The following is a 26,760-nucleotide window of genomic DNA, read 5'->3' as shown; positions in this document are numbered from 1 at the left end:
CAGGGGACACTGGCTCTGAGGCAGCACAGGGGGTCAGAGAGGGCAACAGCTTTGCCCCTGGGCCACTTATTAGCTCAGCCTTGGCCAAGGCAGGGACCTCTCTGAGTTCCCAGTTCTCCAGGTGCAAGCAGGAAATAATAATCCTCTCTTCACTGGAGCCAATCAGGGAGTTAGTGAGGTAACCATGTGGAGCACAGAGCATGGCAGACCCTGCCGATGCTGGTCCCCTTCCCTTTGCTTCGCTCTGTAGAGCAGTGTCCACTGGTTTCTAGCTTGGCCTCGAGAGCCTCAGGCAACGTTTATTTTAGGGGCATAGCGGCTGCAGTTCTGCTGAAAGCTGAACTTGGGAGGCAAGATTCCAAACAGACCAGCAAGGGAGGATTAAGAAAAGACAGCTGTGTGTGAATGTCCACTTGAGTGCCAGCTTTAGAGACATTCTGCTTCCCTTAAACCTAATTAAACCTTGAACAAGATGGGGAGGCCACAGGCTTCCTAATATTCGTCCTAATGATGCTGTCTTTTGTCCACTTTATTCCTCTTAGAGAGCGCAGTCCGAATCCCTGAGCGATCTGACGTGTACCCCAGAGGAGGAGGAATACGACGAGAAGCCGCTACCCAAAGTCAGCACGGAGGAGAAGCCCAGTTCTGGGCAGCAGGAGGGGGGACAGGACAGAGGCGCTGAGCCTCGGGGGCAGGCGACCATGCTGCCACCTGTGGGGCCCCGTGCGCGGCGGGCGCGCCTGCAGCACTGCCCGGCGCTCACCGCTAGCACCGAGGATGAGAACCCCCCGGGGGAGAACCCCTCCAGCCGTTTGGCCACGCCGGAGGTCATGGAGGTCACAGAGCCCGTGTCGAGCCCACACCCCCGCTCGGAGTCCCCGTCTTGCCCAGAAGGCTCCCCGCACCCTCACCCTAATCCCGACAGCGAAAACCCAAGGGAGGAGCTGTCCCTGGAAACCCGGTGTCCCCCCGGCGGGGACACAGCAGACGAGGTGGTTTGTGCTTCGGGAAACGTCGAGGGTCGATTATCTCCCTGCATCCCCGAGGGGGACACGACCCCTCCCGAGCCCGGACCCGTAGCCACCTGGGAGATGCCCCCTGGTCCCGACGGGCCAGACCACACCGGTCCTAAGGAGGTGCGACTGACCCTGGACGCTCCGGGTCCCGAGGGCGCAGGGCCAGCAGCCCCGGCCCCCAGCCCGCCGGCCCCCAAGAGCTGCTTGAAGCACAAGGCCTCGGCTGCGACAGCGAACGCGAGCCTCGGCGCGGCCCCCTCACCGCCTGCCTCGGAGTCGCCTGCAGAGGCGCCCGCACCCCGATCCCTGGACCAGGAGGCGGCGACCCCGGAGCCCCCCAGGGCCGAGCGGGAGGGATCCCCCACGGAGGCGGCGGCGCCGGAGCGCAAGATGGAGCGAGGAGGCCGCGAGGCGCGGGCCGCCAAAAAGTTCTCGGTGTCGTCGGGCCGCGAGTGGCCACGCGCGGGGGGCCGCCTGCTGGAGCCCCGAGGCCCCCACGTCCGGCTGCCGCTTCTCAGGAGCGGTCCGGCCTGGAAGAGTGAGGCCGCCCTCGAGGACCTCCCGGCGCCCGCCGAGCCCCAGGGCCCGAAGCCCGGCCCTCGGAAGCCGCCCGCCCCGGCCGAGCGCGGCTCTCCAGACGCGGCCACCGCGGACCCCGGCCCAGCCGCCCGGGAGAGGCCCGCGGGCGGGAACGGAAGCCCCTTTCCGGTCAAGCTCCGCTCCACGTCTCTGTCCTTCAAACACAGAGAAGCGCCCTGCCCGGAGGGGAGGGGAATCAAGAGGTACAGCGCGGAGGTCAGGCTGGAGAAAGGAGGGCTGACCTTGCTCTCCAGGAACGACAAGGGTCCGCCCGGGACGGGCCCCGCCGCCCGAGGCGCCAGGTCTCCCAACGAGCCCGGGAAGGCGAAGACCCGGTCCACCGAGCAGCTCAGCTCCAAGCCGCCCCTGCCCAGGAAGCCGCTACTGCAGACCCTCACCCTCCCCCAGCTGCCCGCGCCCCCCGACGCCAGCCCCCGGGACCCCGAGAAGGTAGGGCCGTCCGCCGACCCCAGGAAGGAGAGCCAGGCGGCAGAGAGGAAGTCGCCCCACAGGGCAGCTGGTAAGAGGCCCACGTGGCGCAGCCTGGGGAGGGTGTTCGCGAAGGGTCAGGGCCGTGGGGAAATCAGGTCAGTTGGAATGTCTTGCTGGACGTCCGGCAAGGTATTGATATATAAACGCATTGGGTAAAAACCTTGCCGGGGCACTGGAGGAAAAGTCAAACTTCCTGTTGGTACCACCAACATGTTTGATCAAGAGTTAGGAATAGAGACTGGGGAAGGGAAACAAATATCAAGGTTTTGTGTAAGTTCTGAAAAGTCAGGAAAATGTAGAAACTCGTTTTGCAGCGTCTTCCAAGAGGAGCTGGGCCTCTCAGTGGATCACTCAGATGCTTTTTCCTCCAGAAGGGGTATCCTTCCTGGGCAATGTGTGCTCTCATGGGTGGAGGCCCTCCTGGGGCCTCACCTGGTTCTTGGTTATAAATGAAGCATCTGGCTCCACTGTCACTTAGCATCGTTCCGACCTTTCCCCCAAAGGAAGAATTTCATCCTGTTTAATAATAATCAGGCTCACAGGGCCCAGCCTCACACAGGAAGAGTCCCCTCTGTCGGAGTCCTGAGTCTTTGTAAAATCTGAGTTCTTCATCCGGTGGGCTTGAACTGTCCAGAAAGGGAGATGGTGTTAAGATTGGGACAGAATGTAAGAATCTTGTAAAGCAACTGTCTTTTAAAATGAGCAGAGACAAAATAGGTGACCTTTCTCTGTCTGTGACATTTGTCACTCTATATAGTGTTTCAGATGGAATCTGTTGGAAACAGGTATTTTCAGTGGAGCTAAAGAATCTCTCGTTGCTGGTTTCTTTTATTGATGGAAGTCAGTGTACCAAAATGGAATTAGACATGCAAGTCATGTGTGTGTGTGTGTGTGTGGGGGGTGGGTGTGTGGGTGTGTGTGTGGGTGTGATGGGAGCACTAAGGAGAAATTTTCCATGGCAGATTTTATAAAACAGCACACCTTTCAGGATATTTTAAGTGGCTGCTCTAAGTTCAGGACTCTGTTTAATCACTGCATTGTGGGACAGAGAGGAAGTAGAACCCAGTTCTCTCAGGGACCCCACACCCTAAAAGGAGGACGAAGCACACACACAAAGACAGGTTTAAAGACGTTCTAGTCTTTTGTGTCTTCTTCCTAGGAAGTTAGTAAAAGTGCAGTGTATAAAGGGCTCAATTCTTAAGGCGATACCCAAAGATGCAGGCGATTCCAGGGAGAAGTTTCGGGAAAACGCCCCCAGAAGAGCCTACACGTGCAGCCTCCCTGATCCAGGCCCCTTGGCTCTGCTGCGATTTGCTGTTGCTGCTGCCGCTACATCAGGGTCATCAGTGAGGGAACTTTGGGGGAGGTTCAAGCTGTAGCTGATTGTCCACTCTGCAAATTTCCAGCTTATTGAAGCTGTTGCAGAGTGATTCAAAACGCCATTGAAATAGCCAGGACGGAGGAGGGTGTAGATAAAACCCTGACGTCAGCACCAGCCGCCTTCGTGGGCTAGAATTGAAGATGTCTCTCTTGCTGAATGAACAGAACTTAAAGACAGGATACTCAGCTTCACGGTCAGATCTGGAAAAGAAGCTTCAGAGGGCGAAGCTTGACACGTTGATAATTTATAACTTCCTCAGCTTAAGCTGTGAGAGTCAGGCTTTGTTCACTGTCAGCTGGCTGGAATGGTCTGTAGTTAGAGAGCTTCTGTTTTTTCTTTTGATTTGTAAAGTACAATATAATATTTATTAATGGCTTTGCTTAAATATAAGAGAGTTGTGTTGTCCGACTTAGCACTCCCTAAGCCACAGAAGTAACTGACTCAGATGAATTCTGGAGTGGAAGAATCTAGGTTGCTTTAGGGGGCAAGGGTAGTGATTTTCATTTCGATGCAAAGAGAGGAGATAATTCTTACATTCTCTTGGGAACCGACCCTCCCAGGGTGGATGGTATTTGAGGGACGAGAGCCAGGCAGGCTGGGGCTGCTGTCTGGTGCCCCCTGGGACTGTGGGGTCTGAGGGCTGTCTCCTGCAGGGCAGAGCAGAATCTCAGAGCCCCAGGCTCCCAGAGCCCATGAGTGAAGCAGCCTCCACCCCTTCCCCAGACCCTGGGTCTGCTTGTGGTTCAATTCGTTATTATTTCTGCTCTCGCCCTCATGGCTCCCAAATTATAGCAGCTGAAGGCAATTAAATTCATGTAAAACATACAGATAATAAAACGTTGTAATAATAGTATTACCCAGTTTTCCAGGAAGGCCTAATTATTGCTGTTTATTATCTTGTGGTGGCAGGCGCTTTTATCCAGAGCTCCCAGATGGGCTGCCATCTCCCCTGCCCCCCTTCCAGGGGTGTGCACCATAAAGTTGGGTTATGGAGGTGTCCCAGGTGGGCGCAGTTCCATCTCCGGGACTCCATCTACGTTGTCCCAGCACTCCTGCTTCTTCCCCCACCTGTCCCCTACACCCTGTCTTCCTTCCCTGAAGATGGAAAAACCCCGGGGGTGTGGGATTCGGGGAGGATAAGATGGTTGTTGGCAATAAACAGGGGAGCCCAGCTTGCTGACCGGCTGAGCCTCACAGGGCACCTTGGGGTGGTCGCTGTGTGCTCGTTGATGCAAAGGAGACCAGTCAGTCTGCTCACTTGCCATAGGAGGCGAATGGCCCTGGGTTATCAGCCCTGTTCATGTGTGCAGACAGTCCCCATCCTCCTGTTGGGCCAATCCGTCCCAGAGTCTAAATCACCAGTCTGGAAGCAGCTTCCCGCGCACAGAATGAGAATTGGAACAGGAAAAATGGTGAAATACACAAAACGTATAGAAAAAAGTAGTCGTCCGTAGGTCCACTCTCTGGATGTTATCCCTGTTGGCCTGCCTTCTAGTCTCCTGTGTGTGTGTGTGTGTGTGTGTGTGTGTGTGTGTGTGTGTGTATTTTATTTTCTATGTAGTGGTAGACATTTGTTGGATATTTTGGAGAGTAGCTAGACAAAGCACTGTTCTCACCAGGGGCCTCATTTGATCACCAGCCTCTGCCTCTAGTCCATGCTCATTCCCTCCAGACCAGGCTGGTGCCAGTGGCACGCCAGGTCCTGGAGCCAGTCCTCACTCATGCATGCATATTCGTTCTTCCAACAAACATCCATGTACTCCTGCCACGCACACTGCACTGTGCTGGCCCTAAAAGGTGGTCAGGAAGAGAACGCCAGCCTTGCTGTCCGCGAGCTTAGGGGCCTGGGGAGGCAGGTGGCGGTGACAGTAGGTAGATTCCCATCTTTCTTTGGATGGCAGGGAGATTTTCTGGAGGAAATGAGCTCGAAAAGACTGTCACCGTCTCTAACAACAAAGTTATTTCAGCGTGTTCAAGTTCATTTGAGTAGAATACAAGGAGTTTGGTGGGATTTTGTGTTGGTTGTTTTTTTTTTTTTTTTTGTATATATATATATACAGGTCTTTTATTCTTAAAGAAAAGCAACTTTGTTCACACCTGCCTTTCTTTTTAGCCTTATCCATACCCTCATGGTCCCTTCCTGGCAAGTGTGGTCCACACCCTGGGCCTCCATTTCCCTGCCTTTCCAGTGCTCCTCAGACCGTATACATCCGCTCATCCTCGCTTGCCTCCCAGTGCGATCACTCTCCTCGGCTAGGACACCCCCGTAGCAGAGCCCGTAGTGAAGCCACACCCCCTCAACAGTTGTGCTGGTGGTCCTGCAGGCTCCCTTCCCTCACCACTCTGCCCCTCAGGTGGTCCCGGTCGTAAGAGTGCAGAGCAACGCAGAGGCTGAATCCCGGCTTTCTAGCCAGAGAATCTTGGGGTGTGAAAAACCACAGAAGGGAAACACCTGAGAAGGGTCCTTCACATACAGGTATGAAATCCTGGGTTTGGCCCTGAGATGCACCCGCAGATCAGCACAGAAGAACCTTTGAGAATTTTAACAGGACCAAGTCTCAACATAATATTCAAAATGTCTAGGATACAAACCAAAATTATTCAACCTACAGAGTACCATGAAAACCAAAAGAATTCTCAAAGAAAGAGGCAATCAGCAAGCATCAACCCTGAGATGATCCAAAGGTTGGAATTATTAGAAAAAGATGTTAAAGCAACTGTTATAGCACGGTTCCAAGATGTAAGGGTGAACACTCTTGAAACAAATGGGAAGATTCTCTGTAAACAAATAGAAGCTATTTTTAAAAGCCAAAGAGAAATTTTAGAACAGGAAAATATAACAGAAATTAAAAATTCACTGGAAGAGTTCACTAGGAGAATGGAGATGATAGAAGAAAGGGTCAGTGAACTTAAAGATAGATCGATAGAAAACATCCTGAACACAAAGAGAAAAAAAGATTTTTAAAAAAGCCTTGGGGGCCTGAGCAACAATATTAAAAAGTCTAACATTCATGTCATAGGAGTCCAAGAGAAGAGGAGAAATAGATTTGAATAGAAAAAAATACCTGAAGAAATAATGACTGAAAACTTCCTACATTTTGGAAAAACAAATTTACAGATCCACGGAGCTCGGGCAAATTACTTTTGCACCCTTGTAAAAAATGTGGCCATATCGTTTGGTTTTACTTCACCTTTTCAACAAATGGTTGTGGAGCATGTGAACATCCATATGCAAAAACGTGAACTTTGACCAAAGTCTCACATCATATACAGAAATTAACTCAAAGGATTCACTGACGTACAAGTAAAATGAGGGGACTTTCCTGGTGGTCCAGTGGCTAAGACTCTGTGCTCCCAATGCAGGGGGCCCGGGTTCAATCCCTGGTCAGGGAACTAGATCCCACAAGCTGCAGCTAAGACCTGGTGCACCCAAATAAATAAATATATTTTTTTAAAAGGTAAAATGAAACTATAAAACTTGTAGGAACTTAGGAAAAAAATTTTTGGAGCATAGGACTAGGCAAAGAGTTCTTAGACTTGACATCAAAGCATAGTCCATGAAAGGAAAAATTGATGAATTGGACTTAAGAGTTTAAAACTTTTGCTCTGCCAAAGACCCCCAAGCTATGCGTTATGAGAAAATATCTGCAAACCATATATCCAGTGAAGGACCGGTATCTAAAATATATAAAGTATCCTCAAAACTCAACAGTACAAAACCAAAAAATACATTAGAAAATGGGCAAAAGATATGAATAGTTATTTCACCAGAGAGAATATACAGATGGCAGGTAAGCACATGAAAGATATTCATCATCATTAACCCTTAGAGAAACACCAATAAAAACCCATAATGAGATACTATCACATTAGTATCTCATTTTAGCCATGTTAGAATGGCTGAAATTAAAAATGCTGATAATACCGTGTGCCCAGGGCTTGCAGGACAGCTGGAATTCTCACTCATTGCTAGTGGAAATGCACAACAGCACAGTCAGTTTGTTTTTGTTTTTATTATTATTTATTTATTTATTTGGCTGTGCCAGGTCTTATTGCAGCCAGCAGCCTCCTTAGTTGGGGCATGTGGACTCTTAGTTGCGGCATGCATGTGGGATCTAGTTCCCTGACCGGGGATCAAACCCGGGCCCCGTGCATGGGGAGCGTGGAGTCTCAGCCACTGGACCACCAGGGGAGTCCCTGGTACAGTCACTTTGGAAATTGGCAGCTTCTTACAAAATTAAAAGTACACTTACCTTATAGCCCACCAATCCCACTTCTAGGTGTTTATCCTAGATAAAGGGAAACTTAGGTTAACCAAGAACACAAATGTTTATAGCAGCGTTATTCATAATCACCAAAAACTAGACACGACCCAAATAACCCTCAACTGGCCAGTGGATAAACAACCCACACAATGGAATATGAGTCAGCAGTAAAAAGGAATGAACTGTTGACACACACGATAACGGATGGATCTTAAATGCATATGCTAAGTGAAAGTAGCCAGTCTCAAAAGATTATCAAGTGTATTATTCCATTTATATGATGTCTGAAAGAGGCAACAATACAGAGACAGAGCAGATCAGCAGGTGTCAGGGTTTGGGAGTAGAGGTGGGGTCTGACTACAAAGGGGTAGTACCAGGGAATTTTGTGGGGTGTTGACATTGTTCTGCAACCCATTTGTGATGGTTGTTGGAAGAATCTAAGCATGTGTTCAAACTCATAGAACTCATAGGACGACTCATAGTACGACAGAAAAGATGCATTTCACTATATGTAAATTTTAAAATAATCTTTTAAATGGCACAAAAAATAGGTAGTAGCCTCCTTTTCACCCACCTCTGAACCTCTCTAATCTCACACACACACACACACACACACACACACACACACACACACACACACACACAAGGAACCACACTAACAGATTCATCCCAGCTCTTTTCCCATGGCCATTGCAGTCATAGCTACATCAATGTTGATATATAGGCACAGCAATCCTTTTTTAAAAATCACAAAAACGCATGTTGGCTTGCAATTAGAAATTTTCAGTCCACAATAAAGACTGGGCATCTTTTCTGGTCAGAATGAGCCACTTGTCCTCATTCTTTTTAAGGGCTACAGAGTACATGTACCATATTTTATTTAGCCATTCCCCTACTGAAGGGAGTTCCAATTGTTTTGAGGTTTTTTCCTTTTGCTAACAGTGGTGCAGTCACCCTCCTTGTTCGTTTTAGCTGTGTGTATTCACACAGTTGTTTCTCCAGGCCAGATTCTTTTTTGTCTTCTTCTTTTTTTTCTTTATTGACTGCGCTCTGCGGCTTATGGGATCTTAGTTCCCCGACCAGGGATTGTACCCCGGCTCTTGGCAGTGAAAGTGTGGAGTCCCAACCACTGGACGGCCAAGGAATTCCATATCTAGGCTAGATTCTTAAAAGTGGGTTTTCTGGCTCACAGAGCTTGTGAAGTTTTAATTTAATACACAACTTCAAATGACCCTCCGTAAAGGCTGTACCAGTTTACACTTCTAAGAGCAGAGCAGAGACTATTTCTCCGCCCCCTCATCAGCACTAGGCGTTATCAGTCTGTTTTTAATTTCTTTTTTTTTCCAATCTGATGGATGAAGGTTTTACACCTTGGTCAGCAAGTCCTGGTCATCCTAACGTGGCATGTCTTTATCCACCTGCACCCAGGCCAGCCCTCAGCAACCTTTAACCTGACACCTGCAGCACCTCCTCCCGCAACTCTCTCCTCACCCTCTCTTCCCAAGTCATGGGTCTAACCGCGGAGCTTTCCTCTTTAAAACGTCCGGATGCCTTCCCATTATATTTAGAATAAAATTCAGAGTCCTGCGTGAGGCATTTAAGGCTTCTTAGATTCTGGCCAAAATCAACATTTCTACCTTCCCAAGTCCATCTCCCACTCCTTCCCTCCCTCTGATATCTCCAGCCCCACCCCTGCCACCTGGTCCCTGAGTACATCAGGGGCTTTGATCCTCTGCAGTGTCTGTGCCTGGGGGAGGGGCGGGGCTCCTGGCCTGCAGTGGGTGGCCCTCAGCCGTGTGTGTGTGTGTGTGTGTGTGTGTGTGTGTGTGTGTGTGTGTGTACACGCGTGTGTGTGACCAGGTGCTGGGACAAGGCTGGGAAGCAAGCCAGGCAGGTGCTGGGTGGGGAGATTGAAGAGCCTGGGTTTGGAGGCTTGACTCTGAGGTGCACCCCTCAGGGGATGTGGGATTCGGAGCCAATGAGTTTCTCAACCTCTGTGTCTTAACTTCCTCCTTTGTAAAATGGGGTTAGTAGTAACTCACGGGGCAGCAAGAGCATTTTCACTGCCAGCTGTGATACAGTCTCACATGGTACAAGTCATACTTCCCTAAGGAGGTACCGAAACCTCCTCTGGGCAGCGGAGACCAGCGAGCGGGCATGGACTCTCCTGTCCCGGTTCTGCTGCAAGGCACTGCTGTGTAGATGTGAGACCCCAGAGAGAACGTGTGCAGAATACTGTGGGAGCCACGGACCACCACCGCCGCCCTGAGTGTACACAGGGGTCCTAAGAGGGGAGAGGAAGAGAGAGCGTTTGCAGGGGTCACAGCTGCCGTTCTGTGAGTCCTCAGCGCAACAGGGTGGCACCGGGGGAGCCTCCCTCATCCCGAGAGGGCCTCCCACGGGACAGGGACAGGGCGCAGGGACTCTGGGGACAGGAGGGGAGCTGAGCTAGCCAGGGAGGGTGGGTGGTGGGTGGGAATCTCTCAGTTTGGGACTCTGCCAGACGCACCCAGGCCACAGCCCACCTGGACAGTGGCAGGCGCCGGTCACAGGAGAGCTCTGCCTATCCCCCACCCCCCTCCTTCCCAGACCCCCAGCCCCTGGGGAAGGACCCGCCCCCCACCCCCAGCTCAGATGCCCTGCATTCGAGGAGGCAGGAGACAACCCTGACTCAGCCCAGAGGTGACGCCGTGTTCTGAAGTGACCGTGGTGAAACTTAGGTCAAAAGGCTTGCCCAGAGGCACCTGGCATGTGACCCGGGGGGCTGGGGGGAAGCGGCGTTTGGGGCCGTATAGACCATCTTTGCGGCCAGTGTCTTCACTATAATGCTCTGTTGGGGGGTTATCAACGGGGGGTGGCTGTGTGCTCCGGAGGACACGTGGCAGTATCTGGAGACGTGGTCGAATGTCACAACTACAGTGCGAGGAAGGGAGATACCACCAGCATCTAGTGGGAGGAGGCTAAACGTCCTACAATGCACAGGACAGGCCCCCAGCGCCCCCCAGCAGAGAATTATCCAGCCCCAAGCCTCAGTAGTGCCAGGGTGAGTAACAGTTGCTTGTCACTCCATGATAAACAATGATGGGAAGGAATGACATGTGGGAAAGTCGTGGGGTCATTCCCCTTAATATGATATGGTGTGCGATGTAGTGAATGAAGGTTAGGGATCCAGAGGCCTGTGTCCAGTGCCCCCTTGGTGACACACTGGCCATGTCACCCTGAGCAAGCCTCTACACAGTGAGACTCTGTGTTTCCATCTCTGAAATGGGGATTGAAAGTATTCTACGTTACAAGGCGAGTTGTGAGGGTCATTATGAATGTGATACTGCTCTGAAAACCGAGACCTAGTAACCCTTAGCTGTTAACGTTTCTTGAGTGATGAATCGGGGAAAGGTCCCCACCTGTCTGGGGTTGGGAGGGGGAGGTGTAATAGAGGAGGGCAGATCCAAGCTCCGTGGACAAGAGCCATCCCTCCACTGATTGGCCACTCGGTGGCCGCTCGAGACAGAATCCCAGCTGTTCCTGGAGAGCCACCAGGAATCCAAGGTGGGGTGACTGTTTACATTCTGAATTGTAGGAGGATGCCGTGTAATCTAATAGTTTCACTGCTCTTCCTCCTTTGCTGAGCTCAAAGTTATTTTCGAATTACGGTACCTTTCCATCCCCATATGCTTATAAGGTCCCAGTTATATCACCTGGCAGGTGGTGGAGACCAGCTGTCTCTGTACTCAGAGAAGGACTTTGGTCGTTGCCTTCTGCTTGGAGACGGTCTTAACACAGTGGTGTGTGAGCAAATGGACTTTCAATCTAAGCTCCTCCATCACAGCTCTGCACCCTTGGAGCCTGCCGCTGCCTTCCTGGTCGCCACCGTGAGGTGTGGGGTTCAGGCTGGACCCTGGGACAAGGTCTGCCAGCCTTCACATGCTGAGGCCCAGGCTTAGCCCCTGAACTCAAGCAAAGAGCTTGGCCAAGTGTCTGACCCTTGGGCCCCACCCCCAGTACACATGTCTGCCCGTGATCAGATGCCCGGCCCCGCACATGCAAATCAGGTCAATGAGTAGGTCAAGGGAAGGTAGGTTTCAGGGGAGCTGGGGTGACGTGATCCCAGCAGTGCCTCCTGACTTAGAAGGAGGGAAAGGGGTAAGGACCGGTTTGCCCTGGTGGCCGAGAAAGAGACTCTCAGATGCAGTGGCTCTCCTCCCTGAGAGCTGCATTTGGCCACTGAGTTTAGAGAGGCAGGTTCTCTGCCCTTGCTGATCTGTGGTCTTATTTAGGAGAGGAAATGGAAGCAGGAAGAGGGATTCAGGGTAAGCCATTGGAGAATGGAAAAGCAACAGTAGGGGGGTGCAGGGCAGCAGTCGAAAAAGCAGGTGGTCCCGGAACTCCAGGTGCGTGGAGGCCCGCAGGGAAGTGAAGCGGATGGGAGGGGAGCTGGATCCTTCTCCAGGTCACTGTCCAAGCACCGCGTGAGCTGTGATTCTCTTAGAGTGGCTTTTGTGTTTTTGCTCTGGTTTTTTACTTTTGATCGGAGAATGACATACGTGCAGAGACGGGCACGTGCTGCTCAACGAATTTTCAGACACGGAACACACTCCAGACCAAGAAACAGAATGAGACCAGTGCCCGGAGGCCCCTCGGTGCCCCGTCCAGTGGGCTCTAGACCTCATTCCCGGACGGTGGCCACGTGTCAGCAGTGGAAGGACCCCTCTATCCCTGGTCGCTCTGGTAGGAGAGCCTGCGTGCCTGCGCTGGAGGGGTGCACTGGGTTAGAGACATCCTTCCTCTCTGTAGACTCAGCATCTCCCACGGGGCCTGTGCTCACCCAGTACAGTTGATTCTCGTTTTTCACGGTAGCTGTGTTCTATAAAGTCACCGCCAACACTGAATTAGCGAGTCGTGAACCGTCGCTCCAGGGGGAGTAAAGGGTTAGGTTCCTGTGAGCGCGTAATCACATTTTTCTCAGGTGATTGATACGTAACCTTGTTTTGTGTGTGTTTCTGTTTAAAGACAGCTTATTTAATATGTATTGTTGATTCATGAGCATCCAGCTCCCAGCCAACAACAGTATAACTCACACCTGAACGAAGCTCGTGTGACACACGTGTCCTCTCCATAACACACATCGCTGCCTTCTTGTGCTTAGGGGCACCGGACAGCACTTCAGTAGATATGGGGGCTATTTTAGACAGTAAAATCACCAAGAAAAAACACAAAAGTGCAAAAAATGGGACCCTAAGTACACTGTGAAAGGACCCTTGTTTACAGCCTGAGAGCAGAAACATGAAAGAAGCATCCCCTTGTTCCACATCCGCTGGGAACGTGTTCATCCCAGGACTCAAAGTTTTCACCGCTCTGTGCACGTCTGCAAATGACCATGAAGGGTCAGGACTATTGATTTTGGGGGTTATAAATATGTTTTCGCGAGTAGGCGAATTGTCAAATACAGAATTCCTGGACGAGGGCTGACTGTGTTTGTTGGATGAACAGAGGAAGGAATGGTAAGTTTCCTTCGGAGGTGGAGCTAGGACACAGCCGCGTCGCAATTATTAAAAATGGGGGCTTTCTCTGCCAGAAACCCTTTCTCATTCTTACAATGCTCGGCACGGCTTTACAAATGCTCACGTGAGCGTTAAAAGCCCAAGTTCTCTGGTAGCATCGCACGGCCTGGCTCACAGCCAGAACCGATACAGAGCGACAGCAGGCTTTGCCAGCTTGTATAGATCAGGAGCTGTCCGTGTCAGGTGAGACTGACAGTAGATCCATAAATACTTTTAAAAAAACCTTCAACTTTCATACAGGGAGCCCGCAGTGTGGGTGAGGCCCATGTGTGCCCAGCGTCCCCTTCCCACCCCCAGCGGTCCCCTTAGTGTCTCTCCGGGCACACGGTCACCTCTGTGTAAACCAGGGTGATGGCAGAGGGGCTGGAGGGGAGACAGAAACAGGACGGCTCTGGCCTCAGCTCGTCGTCACGAATGCTGGCGATGCTTGCACTTCAGAGCAGAAATCTTAGCGAACTCGGGCCTCTCCATCCACAGAGGATATTGTAAAGAGCTGGGAATGAGCCGTGGAGATGCATTTTTAAGATGACAACGTAACAAAAGAGATTCGAAGCTGTGTGCCAGGGTGTTAACACAGCTCTCTTGGGCTGTGTTGATTTATGAAGAACTTTTTTCTCCTTCTTTCTACTTCTGCTTTCTGAATTTGTACATTGTGCATGTGTATTTTTATGAACAAGAAAGATATTTTCTGAAAGGGAGAAGATTCTTTAAAATTGCTGCTCCAGAAGCGGCAGCATCTACCAAATGTTTACGAGGTGTAAGAAGCCTGCCGTCCTACTGTATGTTAGCTTAGGGCGGAGTATCTGCTTTATTTTCTTAGCCAGAGGGCAAGAAACGGTGGTGGTTTACATCGTACAGCTCATTGCCTCTCACTCAGAAGACGGTGTTCTTTTTTTTTTTTTAAGTTATTTTTTCAAGTAGAGTTGATTTACAACGTTGTGTTAATTTCTGCTGTACAACAGAGTGATTCAGTTATACATTTATATACATTCTTTTTAATATTCTCTTCCATTATGGTTTATCACAGGATTTTGAACGTAGTCCCCTTTGCTGTACAGTAGGACTTTGTTGTTTATCCATTCTATATATAATAGTTTGCATCTGTTAGCCCCAATCTCCCACTCCATCCCTCCACCACCCCTTGGCAACCACAAGTCTGTTCTCTATGTCTGTGAGTCTGTTTCTGTTTTGTTGATAAGTTCATTTGTGTCATATTTTAGATTCCACATATAAGTAATATCATATGTTATTTGTCTTTCTCTTTCTGACTTACTTCACTTAGTATGATAACCTCTAGGTCCATCCATGTCACTGCAAATGGCATTATTTCATTCTTTTTTATGGCTGAGTAATATTCTGTTGTGTATATACACCACATCTTCATCCGTTCATCTGTCGATGGACACGTAGGTTGTTTCCACGAGGAGACGGTGTTCTTGACGAGTCCCAGCTGTGTCCTGGCTGTCACAGGGGGTGTAGATCCCTGTTACAGTCCCACCCTCGGGGTCCCCAGCCTCCTCTCCCCACTATCTGTAGGAACGCTGCCTATGCCCTGTTCCATACAACTTTCTCCAGTGCGTTGTAAAAGACTCTTTTTGGCTCATATGGGTCATCCAACTGCATGGCGTAGGACTTCATCAGAGCCGTGTCAGTGCCGTCACGGTCAGAGTGACAGCAGTGCCAGGAGCCCGACACTGAGCCCCTGGGGGCTGGGCAGCCAGCTGGAGCGCTGAGATGCTGGGGCCGCCTTGGCCTCGCACAGCCAGCCGCCATTTGCCTCTGATTTAAAGCCCAGGATGGAAATGTTGTCTCCAGTACACTTAGTCTTGACTGAAGCATTAGGATATCTTGTTGACTGAAGTAGTGAGTTTCAAGCCCTAGTTGAAGCCCTCTCTCCAGTCTCCCTGTGGTGCAGCAAAGCCCAGCACGTGCTGGGTATTGCTGGGAGGACCGTGTGACCAGACATCTGGGGCCAAAGGAGAGCAGAGGGCACGACCAGCCACTGAGCATGAAGGAAAGATCTAAGAGGAAGTGAAAGGGCCCCTTTAAGAAAAATCCAGAAAGACAGATTGTGAGGACCCTCTGGAATGAGGGATGGGAAATGCAGACTTTCTGTAAAATACGCAGCCACCCAGCCTGCCTTCTGTGTGCTGGGCAATCACTGGGTTCTCTGGACAAGAAAGAAAACGTAAAATTACATTGTAGATAAGCTGATATTAGAACAGCACTTGGTATGTAGTCTCTGGCGTGTGTTTGTTTAGTAAATAAGTTCTAATGACCAGAAGCATATGTCAGGGCTTCCCTGGTGGTGCAGTGGTTAAGAATCTGCCTGCCAATGCAGGGAACACGGGTTCGAGCCCTGGTTCGGGAAGATCCCATGTGCCGCGGAGCACCTAAGCCCGTGAGCCACAACTACTGAGCCTGCAAGCCACAACTACTGAAGCCTGCGCACCTAGAGCCCGTGCACCACAACGAAGAGCAGCCCCCGCTCGCCACAACTAGAGAAAGCCCACGTGCAGCAACAAAGACCCAATGCAGCCAAAAATAAATAAATAAAATAAACAAATTAAAAAAATAATAATAAGGAAAGCATATGTCAGTGGGGTGGACGGTCATCTGGCAGATGTGTCGGGGCAAATGTCTCAGTAGAGTTCCAGAGGATTAGGAGGGAGAGCATGTCCAGCTCAGTGACCAGAACAGGCTTCATAGAGGAGATGGCATCCGGGTGCCGACTTGGTGGACGTGAGGGGGTGATCCTGGTGCCAGTGTCCAACTGCAACCGAAAGCAGGGTCCGGCTGCTCTCCTCTCAAAAGCCATTAAAGAGGCCAGGTTGGTGGAAGGGAAAGTTTGCTTTATTTTGGATGCCAGCAACTGGGGTAGGGGGCACCTGTCCAAAGGCCGACTCCGCCCCACTGACAGTCAGGGGGCAAGAGCTGTTATAGACAGAGCGCAGGGGCTACACGCAGAAACAGCACATGCAGCTCTGACGGTCATTGAGAAATTGGTCATCAGTGGTCTGACCAGCGTCCTCTTGATTGTTTTAGGTACAGTTAATCTTTAGTTTTGGGGTCGGTTTGTTTCCACGTCTTTGAGGCCAGTTCTTGGAATTGTGGCAGCTTGTGTCATGGAACTTCTTCCACCTGGTGAGGGTTTCAGTATCTATAAGACAGCTCACAGGAGGCGGCTCAGAATATTATCTGTAGCCCTTGAGGAGGAGCTGTAGGTCCTTGGCTTTGCTTACTGACTCAAATCTTATTATTTGGTTCCCTTTGACTGTTTTCCTTTGTTTCTGCATTTTCTCACTTCTCGGAGTAAACTTGTTCTTTGGCTAAAGGTTTTCCACAGACAAAAGGCAGGCGGAGGACATGGGGGGCAAGGACCACAGGGCCCCGATCCGATTCACAGCCACAGCCTCCCTCCTCACCCCCCGCCTCCAGCCCGCTGTCCGCCTGCTCAGACTTACTCCTCACGCAGCCTCCAGAGTACACCCAGGGTTTAAAGCCCTGTGGCTCCCCGTTATAGACAAGAAAAAGTCCAGGAAGGCCCCCTCAGTTGGCCTAGCCTGCGTTGCAGCCCCTCTGGGCCGGCGTGCTGACAGTTCTGTCTTCTGCCCGCTCCACGTGGGAGGCCTTTCCTTACCCCTCTGCCCAGCCTAGAAGGTCCCTTCTCCAGGTCCCAACCACAGACAGCATCCTCAGGTCCTACCCACCGGTGTTGCCCTGTGTCGACACGGCACGTTGTGAAGTGTAGCGTTTTCCAGTTTGCACTGAGTGACTTGATTTTGCTTCGTCTCCTCCACTGGACTTGGAGCTCTTTGAAGAAACAGGTTTTATATCCTTTCACCTTAGCATTTAACACAATCCTGCCCATAGCAAGCAGTGAGTGAATGAATGAACGGGAGGGAGGAAGAAAGGAAGGCGGGCGGGGAGTAGAAATGCTGGGCTCTGGCTAAGAGTAGACGTAGGGCTGGATTACACATTGGGAAGCAATCTGAGCAGATCTGAGTGTTGAAGGTCAGGAGTGGAACAGAGAACATTTGGGGAAGAAGAGAAAAAAGGCTGAGGGTTGGGAACAAGGAGAAATTCCAGGTTTAGGAGCAAGAGTCCAGCAGGGACCTGCAGAGGGGATGCCCAAGGTGGACAGGCCTCCAGGATGGGTTATATGGCCACATCCGAGCTTCAGGGGTAAAGTAGCCGGAGGATGGGAGAGTCCTCTGATCTGTGGTCCAGTGGTTGGGCGGATGGAGAGCGTAGCGCTCACGTTGTGTCAGGATCCAGGATGAGCTGAAGAGACACGGGAAGGAGCCATCGGAGTTGAGGGCAGAGGAGGGTCAAGAATGGGGCTCCAGGGGGGTGGCGAGGCTCCTGGAGATGTGTTGTTGTTGTTGTTGTTTTGAGCTGTGGGAGACCCAAGTGTTTTGCAAAGCAACGGGTAAGTGGTCAGAGGCCGGAGAGAGCCTGAGAGGCCGGAGGGGACAAGGCGGTAAGTTGAAGAGACGGAGCAGGGTTTGCAGGGGCCAAGGACAGGTCAGTGCATGTGAAGCCCAAGGTTTCTCTCCACCTGCCGGGAGGCCAAATCTCGCAGGGCGGTGGCTCTGTCCCTCGCCCCTCGTTGGTGACCAGGGGACTGGCAGAAGAGGACTTCCACGTTGAACTGGAGGCGGAAGCCAAACCAAATAGAGTAAAATTCTGAACAAGCCAGAACAAGGGGTGGCATCTGTCAGGCCACAAAGAATGAGGGCGCTGACTCGCCCTGGCCGCCCTTGCGTGTGGCTGTGACCCGGGTGTGGCCTGTACCTGCTGGCGGGGCTGCCCTGTGGACACGGGAAGCAGGAAGGAGCCGGGTGGGGATGGAGGTAACCGTCCACTTGCTTTGCGGGCTGGCTGGCAAATATTCAGAGAGGACAGCTCATGGGGAACCCTTGGATTCAGGGTGCTTTCCAGAGACCTGTGAGAAGCCACTTAGTTAATCATTCCGTTTCCTTGAGAAAAGCAAACTGGCTTCTTTTTTCTGTTGATGAAGACTATAAATTCTCATCATAGAAAATATGAAAATACAGAAGAGTCAAAAAGCAAGGGAAGCGGGGGAATGACCCACAGTTTTACTGCCCAAAATAAGCACTGAGAACATGGAAGGAAATTGAGCGAAATGTTTTGGATTTAAAGGCATTATTTCTCTTCTCTCCCGAACATCAAGGAAAACAGCCACGGCTTACTTTTGGTGTCAGTCTCCACAAGGGAAGGTTGTGCTTATAATTTCTAAAGGAAAAGAGAAGAAGAACATCCCAAGTCAATTGGGTATTGGGTAGTATGTACTGGTCTAGCGTGACAGGCCTATATTAAAGAAACCTGACCTTATTATGTACTGACTCTTATCTCATTCCCTAAGGTATCCCATAGGAGGAAGGTGACTTTAAAATGTGTGTATAGGAGCAGTTGCATTTGATTCTTTGTGGCTCAGACTGGAGGAGCATAATCTCTTTGATTTGTCTTTAACTGAGAAAACAAAGTCCCTGAAAACAAAGTACTAGTGTTACCAGAGAGGTTCCCAGACCTCCTTCCCTGCCACTGTCTCCCAGAGCCCCTGTGCCGTGCTCTCTGGGTGGGAGAAGCCACAGCGGGGCTGAAGGTGACTAGGATTGTTTAGCATAACCTGTGTCTTTACCCACAGAGAAGGCAGCAGGGCCTGGGACCGACGGCCAGCCCGCGCCGCCCTGGGTCACCGTGGGGCGACAGAAGCGGCGAGGGGCCCCGGAGCAGCCATCCAGCCAGGAAGACAAGCCTGGGGCCGGAACCTTGAAGTCTGACACAGGAAGGCCAGCCAAGGTGCCCGAGAGAACCCAGGTGCTTAGAGCAAACATTCCCTGTCCCTGTGGATGCAGGGGAGAGCCCCTGGCGGGGCTGGGACCCGGGACCCCATGATGGCCTCATGTCCTGCACGGTCGTTACAGGGACCGTCGCCTGTGATGACTGCTGCTGTCTGCCCTATGCATGTGCTGGGCGGCTAAGGCGTCAGAAAAGCCATGGATCACTCAGGCAGTGGAGACAGCCCTGTGCTCCCGGCCTCCTTGGCAACGCAGCTCAGCATCTGGAGAGATGGACCGGGGTTAAAATAACTTCTCAGTTGGACGCTAGGCGACCACGTCAACAGCTCCATCTCGACTCATTTTGCAATAATGACCGAGTTCTGCTTTTGCTGCTACACTGGCCACCCGCTGGGGTCCTTATTCCTCACCTAGGACTGCAGGGCTGGAACCTGGGGCTCCGTTTTACACTCCGGACTGAAAACAGCGTTACCAAACCCAAACGACTGCGCTTAGAAGCAGGCTGAGACTCACAGCTTTTGTGTTCCCCCAGTTGCCATGGTAAATCCCAAAGCACATTTCAGCCATGTGGGGAAGTGAGCCTGAGCCTGTAGTAGAACCTGCTTCTCTCCATTTTAACCAAAACCACAATCGTACCCAAGCTTGGAAACCGCTTAGGGAATTCATAAAACAAATATTCACCAGTGACCCCGGCATCCATGATCATACCAAGTGTCATAAAAGTCTCAAAAACTATTTCCAAACACAGCTAATTTTGCCTTTCCAATGGAACCCTGCTGCCTGACGTCTGGGGTTGAGGCCAGGGCTGGGGACAGGGCAGAAGCCAGGATGCCTGTGTGTGCCCAGGAGGCCTGCACGAGTGGACTCCAGCATCCTGGAGGCCAGATGGCAGCCAGTACCCAAAGCAGAGCTCCTCCGAGAAAGTGCCAGTAGCATGATTCACGTTGGCAGAAAAACCCCGTGGCTCATTGCCTTTGGTTAGGTTTGTCCCCATCTGAATCTCAGGTGACAGGACAGCGTGTGTCTTTCTTACGTCCTCACAGGAGTCCGTGAAGCAAGCCGACTTCGTCCGCAGCAAGTCTTTCCTGATGGCCCCTGCCAAGCCCACTGTGGACCAGAGGCAGGGGACAAAGCTCCACCTCCAGGAGGGGCTGCAAAGAGGGATCTCCTTGTCCCATCAGAACTTGGGTATGAAACCCGAAAATAGTACTGAACACTTTGAAATGCATTTCCGGGTTTGGTCCTGACATGTTTTTTTTCTTTGTTCGTTTGTTTGTTTGTTTTTTGTGGTACGCGGGCCTCTCACTGTTGTGGCCTCTCCCGTTGCGGAGCACAGGCTCCGGACGCACAGGCTCAGCGGCCATGGCTCACAGGCCCAGCCGCTCCACGGCATGTGGGATCTTCCCAGACCGGGGCACGAACCCGTGTCCCCTGTATCAGCAGGCGGACTCTCAACCACTGCGCCACCAGGGAAGCCCGGTCCTGCCATGTTTTGTTCTGTTTTGTTTTTCTGAATTACTTGCCACGTTGATTTTTTTAAAACAGCTTTTATTGACATAATCATTTACATGGCAAAAAACTCACCCATTTTAAGCACACAGTTCAGTGAGTTATCTATTTACTGAGTTGTCCAACCATCACAGTCCAGTTTTAGAACATTTCCCTCACCCTAAAAAGCTACCTCATGCCCATTTACCGTCATTCACCATTCCCACCCCCCAGCTCTCTATTTTCTGTCTCTCTATTTGCCTCTTTTGGGACATGTCTTATAAATGGCATCATAAAATACGTGTTCTTTTGTATCTGCCTTCTTTCACTGAGCATAGCGTTTCTAGGTTCACCTCTGTTGTGGCATGTATCAGTATTTTTAGATTTAGTTTGCGTTGTGGTAAAATACACGTAACAGAATTCACCATCTTAACCCTTTCTCAAGCGCACAGTTCAGCAGTGTTAAGAATATTCATACACAGTTCTGGCAGCTTTATTGTGAAAGTTTCTCTCACCTCTTTGCATCACTGGAACTGGTTGAGCCTGCTCTGAAGTCTTTTTAGCACATAAGTTAGTTATTCCACGCTGAAATCTTCTTTACAAGCGTACGGGCTTTATGTTTGAGACCACGGTGAAGACCTTGGACCTGTAGTTTAAAGGCGTGCAGGAGGCTTAAGTGCAAATCCAAACTCATTTCTCACGTTTCCGTTTGTTTTGTCTTCTCTCCAGCAGCCCAGTCGGCAGTGATGATGGAGAAAGAATTGCATCAGCTGAAGAGGGCCAGCTATGCCAGCACAGACCAGCCATCCTGGATGGAACTTGCCAGAAAGAAGTCGCAAGCTTGGAGCGACATGCCCCAAATTATAAAATAGGTTAACAGTGTGCTGGTAAAGAATGTCCACTATCTTGACGGGTCACTTTCTTTAAAACTGCCACTAAATCAAGGCAAACAAACTGTGAAACTTGAGTGATTTTATCATCAGGTTACGGGAGAGCGAGCTCGGGGAAGAGGAAGAAACCAGGCAGACAAGTTGGACGGACACATCGCCAAGGGCCTGGGCCAGAGGTGCCCGAAGACAAGAAAACCATTGAAAAGGGCCAGGAACGAGGTTCTGTGCCCACAGGTATGAATGTGAGTCTTTCAGAATCCCCAGGGTAAAGAAGGCTCGGGCAGGGAAGGAATTGCAAACGAAGCGTGGATGCAGAACTCGGAGGGCCTTCCGAGAGAACGTGTGTCTGCGCCTCCATCTGAGATCAGCTGTGTCTCTGGCCATTGTCCTGCCTGTGGAGCCCATCTTCTCCTTTCATGTTTACTGTTAGGCATGACATTCATGGTAAAACAGGGATGCCGTTTCCAAGAGCAGCTATAACACGGTCCGTTTTCCTGAAGGCAGCTACTCCAAGAAGGAGTGGAAGGAACACAGCAGGGTTCATCAATTCACAGACTCTTTCCAAAATTAATTTTTAAACTTTTCCACTTGGCATCTGTGTCCCTCACTATTGCACAATGCATTGCCTGTTCAATAAAAGGTTTCAAACCTGCTTCCGTGACACGTGTTATTTCCGTGCTGTTTCTACTCACGTTGAGAGAACGTCCTCCAGCAACTGAGTTAAATGCAATGTGTGGAATTTCATTTAATATAGATCTCATGTCAAATCTCAGTTGGGTTGATTTGGGGGTTTGGGTTGTATGAGAGCTTTCTTTTCCCCAGTAAAATTTTGGTCTTTGTTTTTGAAAATCAGAAGCTACTGTAGGCTTTTTGCTCTTTACAACTATTTGGTACAACATATTAAAAATAGAAAATTTCCTTTAAAGTTGCCATTCTTTAACATCTCATTAATCTAACCTGTATGTTTCTGTTGAAAACTAGGTTATCAGTGCATTAACCAGGATGATCCATGAGTGGAGAATGTGGAGAAGCCAGGAGAGTAAGAGCATATATTTGGGATCTCAGAATTATGTCTCAATTATATAATACCTCTATTTTTAAAAACCTTTCCGATTTGTTCCTTTGAACAAGCTAATCTCCATGGGAATGTGTATAGCTGGGGACATTTGGCCATCAGAATCAGTAAGACGTCATATATAATTTGATTTTATATACCCTAAGTTCTGCTCCTTTTATTGTATTTTCTAGCTGTTAGAACTATACGACGTGGTCAGGTCTACCTGTATTGAAAAAGTCCTGGGATAGTTGTTTTTACCCCAACCAAATTGATCTATTAACTGCATTCACTTAGAGAACATCAACGCCAAATTCCCTGGTGAATGTGCTCTAAACGAGAACTCCCTCCATCCAGCCTTGCTCCAAAAGCTTAGATGTGCATAGTTTTAACTAGGAAAAAATACATGTTGTCTATTATTACTCAACACCATCATTTCTCCTATTAACAGAACATTTCAGATGCACAGTTTTGAGGCAGTGGATTTCACTGTAAGATCAAAAGTATTTGGTTCCGTTTTGTTGAAATAGAGGTTGATATTCTCTGTGTGTTGCAGGACTGGGTTTCATTCTCTCTGGCACCAGGTAAGTTAGGAGGGTATAGAATTTTAGGACACTGGGAGAATTCCCTGCAGGGGGTGGGGGTGGTCCTGCAGCTGCCACCTCTCCCTGTGCCCTGCATGGAGGTTGTGACCTTCTTCCATAATAAGAAGAGCTGAGACAGAGGCCAAAATTTGGAGATAATGTGGGAAGTCTAGACTGGAAATGGAGATGGTAAAAGCCTGCAAGGAATTGTCAGCTTTTTTCAGGTTGTCAGGTTTTTCCTAAGAAGAAAGACAGTAAGCAATTACTGAGTTCTTCCTGTGTCCCGGGCACTGCTCTGAGTGCTTCGTACCTATTAATTGTAATCCTTTCCACAGTCCTTTGGAGATAAGTACCAATCTTTACCTTGCAGATGAGGAAATGGAGGCATTTCATTGAGATTAAGGTCACCTGCCCAAGACCTCATAGCAGAGCACCTGGTAAGTGGCCCCATACCCCATGCTTTTAAACACTACCCTCAAGTGAATCCCCGTTTTTAAAAAGCATTAGTGTGGAGGTGAATCAGTGTCCTCAGAGATGTAACACAGACAAGGGAGCTCTAAACTTGACCTTGAGGGCTCCTGCATGGCTATAGACTGAATTTTTGTGTCTCTCCAAAATTCATATGTTAAACCCTAATGCCCAGTGCAACAGTGTTAGGAGGTGGGGCGTTGGGGAGGTGAATAGGTCATGAGGATGGAGCCTTCATGAATGGGATTAGTGCCCTCATAAAAGAGACCCCAGAGAGCTCCCTTGCCCCTTCTGCCGTGTGAGGATACAGTGAGAAGGTGGCCATCTACAGACCAGGAAGAGGGCTTTCACCAGACACTGGGTCTGCTGGCACCTGGATCTTGGACTTCCTGTCCTCCAGAACTGTGAGAAACAAATTTCTGGTGTTTATAAGCCAACCATTCTGTTAACAGCAGCCCAGCCAGACTAAGACATATATCCTGGAGACAAGCGTACCTCGTGATGTTTCCCTGGTGGCCATCTTGATTCCCACCCTAAAGTTCCTTAAAAGGACTGGAGAAAGTGTGAGGGTTCTTTTGTACTTTATAATCATGAGCACCTACACGGACTGTGAGGTGTTCCCATTCATTCCTTCACTTCGTTCAGTCAACACCAGTGTGCGGGTGCTCCACCAGGGCCTGGGGGCACCCTGATGAGCAAATGGGCAACATGCATTCTATTTAAGGGGGGGCACACTGAGTAGATAACCGTGAAACCCGAGAAAAACATGGAACAATAGCAGTAGGTGCGATGGTGAGCCTGAAACAGAGGGACTTGGTTGTGGCTGAAAGTCTCCTGAAGATCGGGTGGTTAGGAAAGGGTTTGCTCGAGAGATGACCTGATTATAAAAATGAACCCGCCATGCAGTGATCTGGGGGAGTACACTTGGAGAAGAGGGAACCACTCAACCAAGTGCCAGGCCCTTGAACTTGGCTGGTTCAGGAACAGTGTAGCTGGCATGTGCAGGACAAGGGGAAGAAGCAGGCGTGGACATCAGGAAGCAGGTCATGTGGGGAGACAGATTTTGTTCTGAGTGCTTTGGGAAGTCAGTGTGATCTTGGGTGGCCTCGGCCTGCAGTGGCTTGAAGGAGGATTTCAGTTTCCGGCCAGAGCTTGAGGTCACGTAGTGGTAGTGAGAGTGCTGAATTCTAGCCACCAGACCACCAGGGACCAGTGGCCAGTGACAAGGCCCTGGCCTGTCAGCTGTGTAGAAATGAATTTCCACATAGAGATGGAAAGTACTGAAACAAGTATATAAAGTGTGTGAAGTATATAAAGTAGTGAAACAAGTATATAAAGTAGTGAGACAAGTATATAAAGTAATAAAGTGTTTATTAGGAGGAAAAGAGTATAGTACGTGTGGATAGACACCCTGGTGGGCTCAGAGAGAGAATCATGCCCTTTTGTAGTAGTTTGAATCACTTTTATGGGGGCGTTTCTTCTGGGTTTCCTTTGACCAGTCATCTTGCTTTGCCTTGTTCTGAGTCCACATTTGATTTATCTCAGGGTCCTCCCCTGTGTGCGTGTGCACCTCTTAGCCAGGACGGATTCTAGTGAAGAATCTGTGGATAGGTTGACATCACTTACTATGAGGTGGCACCCCCTCCCTTTTTGACCTCCAAGGAGCGTTTCTGCACATGTGTAGTCGAGGAGGTCTCCTTGACTTTGAGAATGAGGAATATATGGTCTTTTATCTGGGCAGGGCGCAGCCTCCTCCATCATCCTGCTTTTATGGGGTTTCTCCCATTATGGAGTTTCTGTCCACAGGGGAGAAACTGTTCAGCCTGGGGCTCATCTATCTCCTGCCTCAGGCGAAGGGGAGTGATGGGAGGGTATGGGATTTACGTTTTAAGAAGCTGGCTGTAGCTGATGGGTGGGAATGGATTGTGCGGGGACACAGTGGAAGCAGGAGGCTAGAAGGCTGTTGCCGTGGTGTGTGGGATCATCATGGTCTAGAGTCATGAAGGAGGTGGAGAGAAGTGGATGGATTCAAGATACTTTTAAAAGGTAGGGTAAAATCCAGTATGCTGGTGGATATGATTTGGAAAAGGAAAGCGTGGCAGTGGAGATGACACCTAGATTTTTGTTTCGAGCTCCTGATGAGTTAGTTATGTATCATTTACAGAAACGGGGGCGGGGCAGATATACCACAGAAGGAGTTCAGTTTGGGATGCCTTCAAGTTGAGATTCCCATTAAACGTCTAAGGGGGAACATCAAATAAAGTTATAAACTGGGACATCATCAGCTTTAGATGGAGTAGGAATGCAGGGGTCTGAAAGAGGGAGAGAAGGGTCCCTAGACTGATCTGAGGAGAAAGAGGAGCCAGCAAAGGAGACAGGGAGGGTCTGTGAAGGAGGAGGAGGTGTTGGCAGAGGGAGGCATCAGCTGTGCAGGTGGGGACGTACCAAGACATGGGGTTGAGAGTGACCCCCGGCCCGGGGAACATGGAGGTCATAGGAGACCTTTTCAATTTCAGTGGACTGGTGGGGGGCAGAAGCACAGGTAGAGTGGGCCGAGACCAGCCAATGTATTGACACATCAGCTACACTCAGCTTTCAAGAACTGTTACTGTGGGGGCTTCCCTGGTGGTGCAGTGGTTGAGAATCTGCCTGCTAATGCAGGGGACACGGGTTCGAACCCTGGTCTGGGAGGATCCCACATGCCACGGAGCAACTAGGCCCGTGAGCCACAACTACTGAGCCTGCACATCTGGAGCCTGTGCTCCGCAACGAGGGAGTCCACAATAGTGAGAGGCCTGTGCACCGCGATGAAGAGGGGCCCCCGCTTGCCACAACTAGAGAAAGCCCTCGCACAGAAACCAAGACCCAGCACAGCAAAAAGGAATAAATTAATTAATAAACTCCTACCCCCAACATCTAAAAAAAAAAAGTCCTTGATATCATACTTATTAAAAACAAACAAACAAACAAAAAAGAACTGTTCCTGTGAATGGGAGCTGAGGAAATGGCCGTAGCTAGAGGTGGGAGAGGTGTGTAGCCAACAGAGGGTTTGTGGTTTGTTTTTTCACAAGGGACATGTAAGAGCGTGTTCATGCGTGGATGGGAGTAAACTTGCAGGAGAGCGGGGAGAATCGCTGATCTTTGTGAAGCGCACCTCACT

General features: G+C 50.1%; 1 protein-coding gene across 1 annotated transcript in view; it reads left to right on the top strand.

The window, feature by feature from the left end:
- The window catches only part of CRACDL (CRACD like), a 45,602-nt gene extending 23,456 nt beyond the window's left edge, over nt 1-22,146 (top strand). The window contains exons 6-10 of the mRNA XM_032653036.1: nt 543-2,115; nt 10,659-10,682; nt 18,972-19,135; nt 20,160-20,304; nt 21,337-22,146. Coding sequence (XP_032508927.1) covers nt 543-2,115; nt 10,659-10,682; nt 18,972-19,135; nt 20,160-20,304; nt 21,337-21,476 — 2,046 coding nt within the window. The 3' untranslated portion in view covers nt 21,477-22,146. The remainder of the gene's footprint in view (nt 1-542; nt 2,116-10,658; nt 10,683-18,971; nt 19,136-20,159; nt 20,305-21,336) is intronic.
- Nucleotides 22,147-26,760: the final 4,614 nt, after the last annotated feature.

This window comes from Phocoena sinus, chromosome 13 (assembly GCF_008692025.1).
Source record: "Phocoena sinus isolate mPhoSin1 chromosome 13, mPhoSin1.pri, whole genome shotgun sequence".
Taxonomy (NCBI): domain Eukaryota; kingdom Metazoa; phylum Chordata; class Mammalia; order Artiodactyla; family Phocoenidae; genus Phocoena; species Phocoena sinus.
This window is presented reverse-complemented; position numbering and strand designations above follow the sequence as displayed.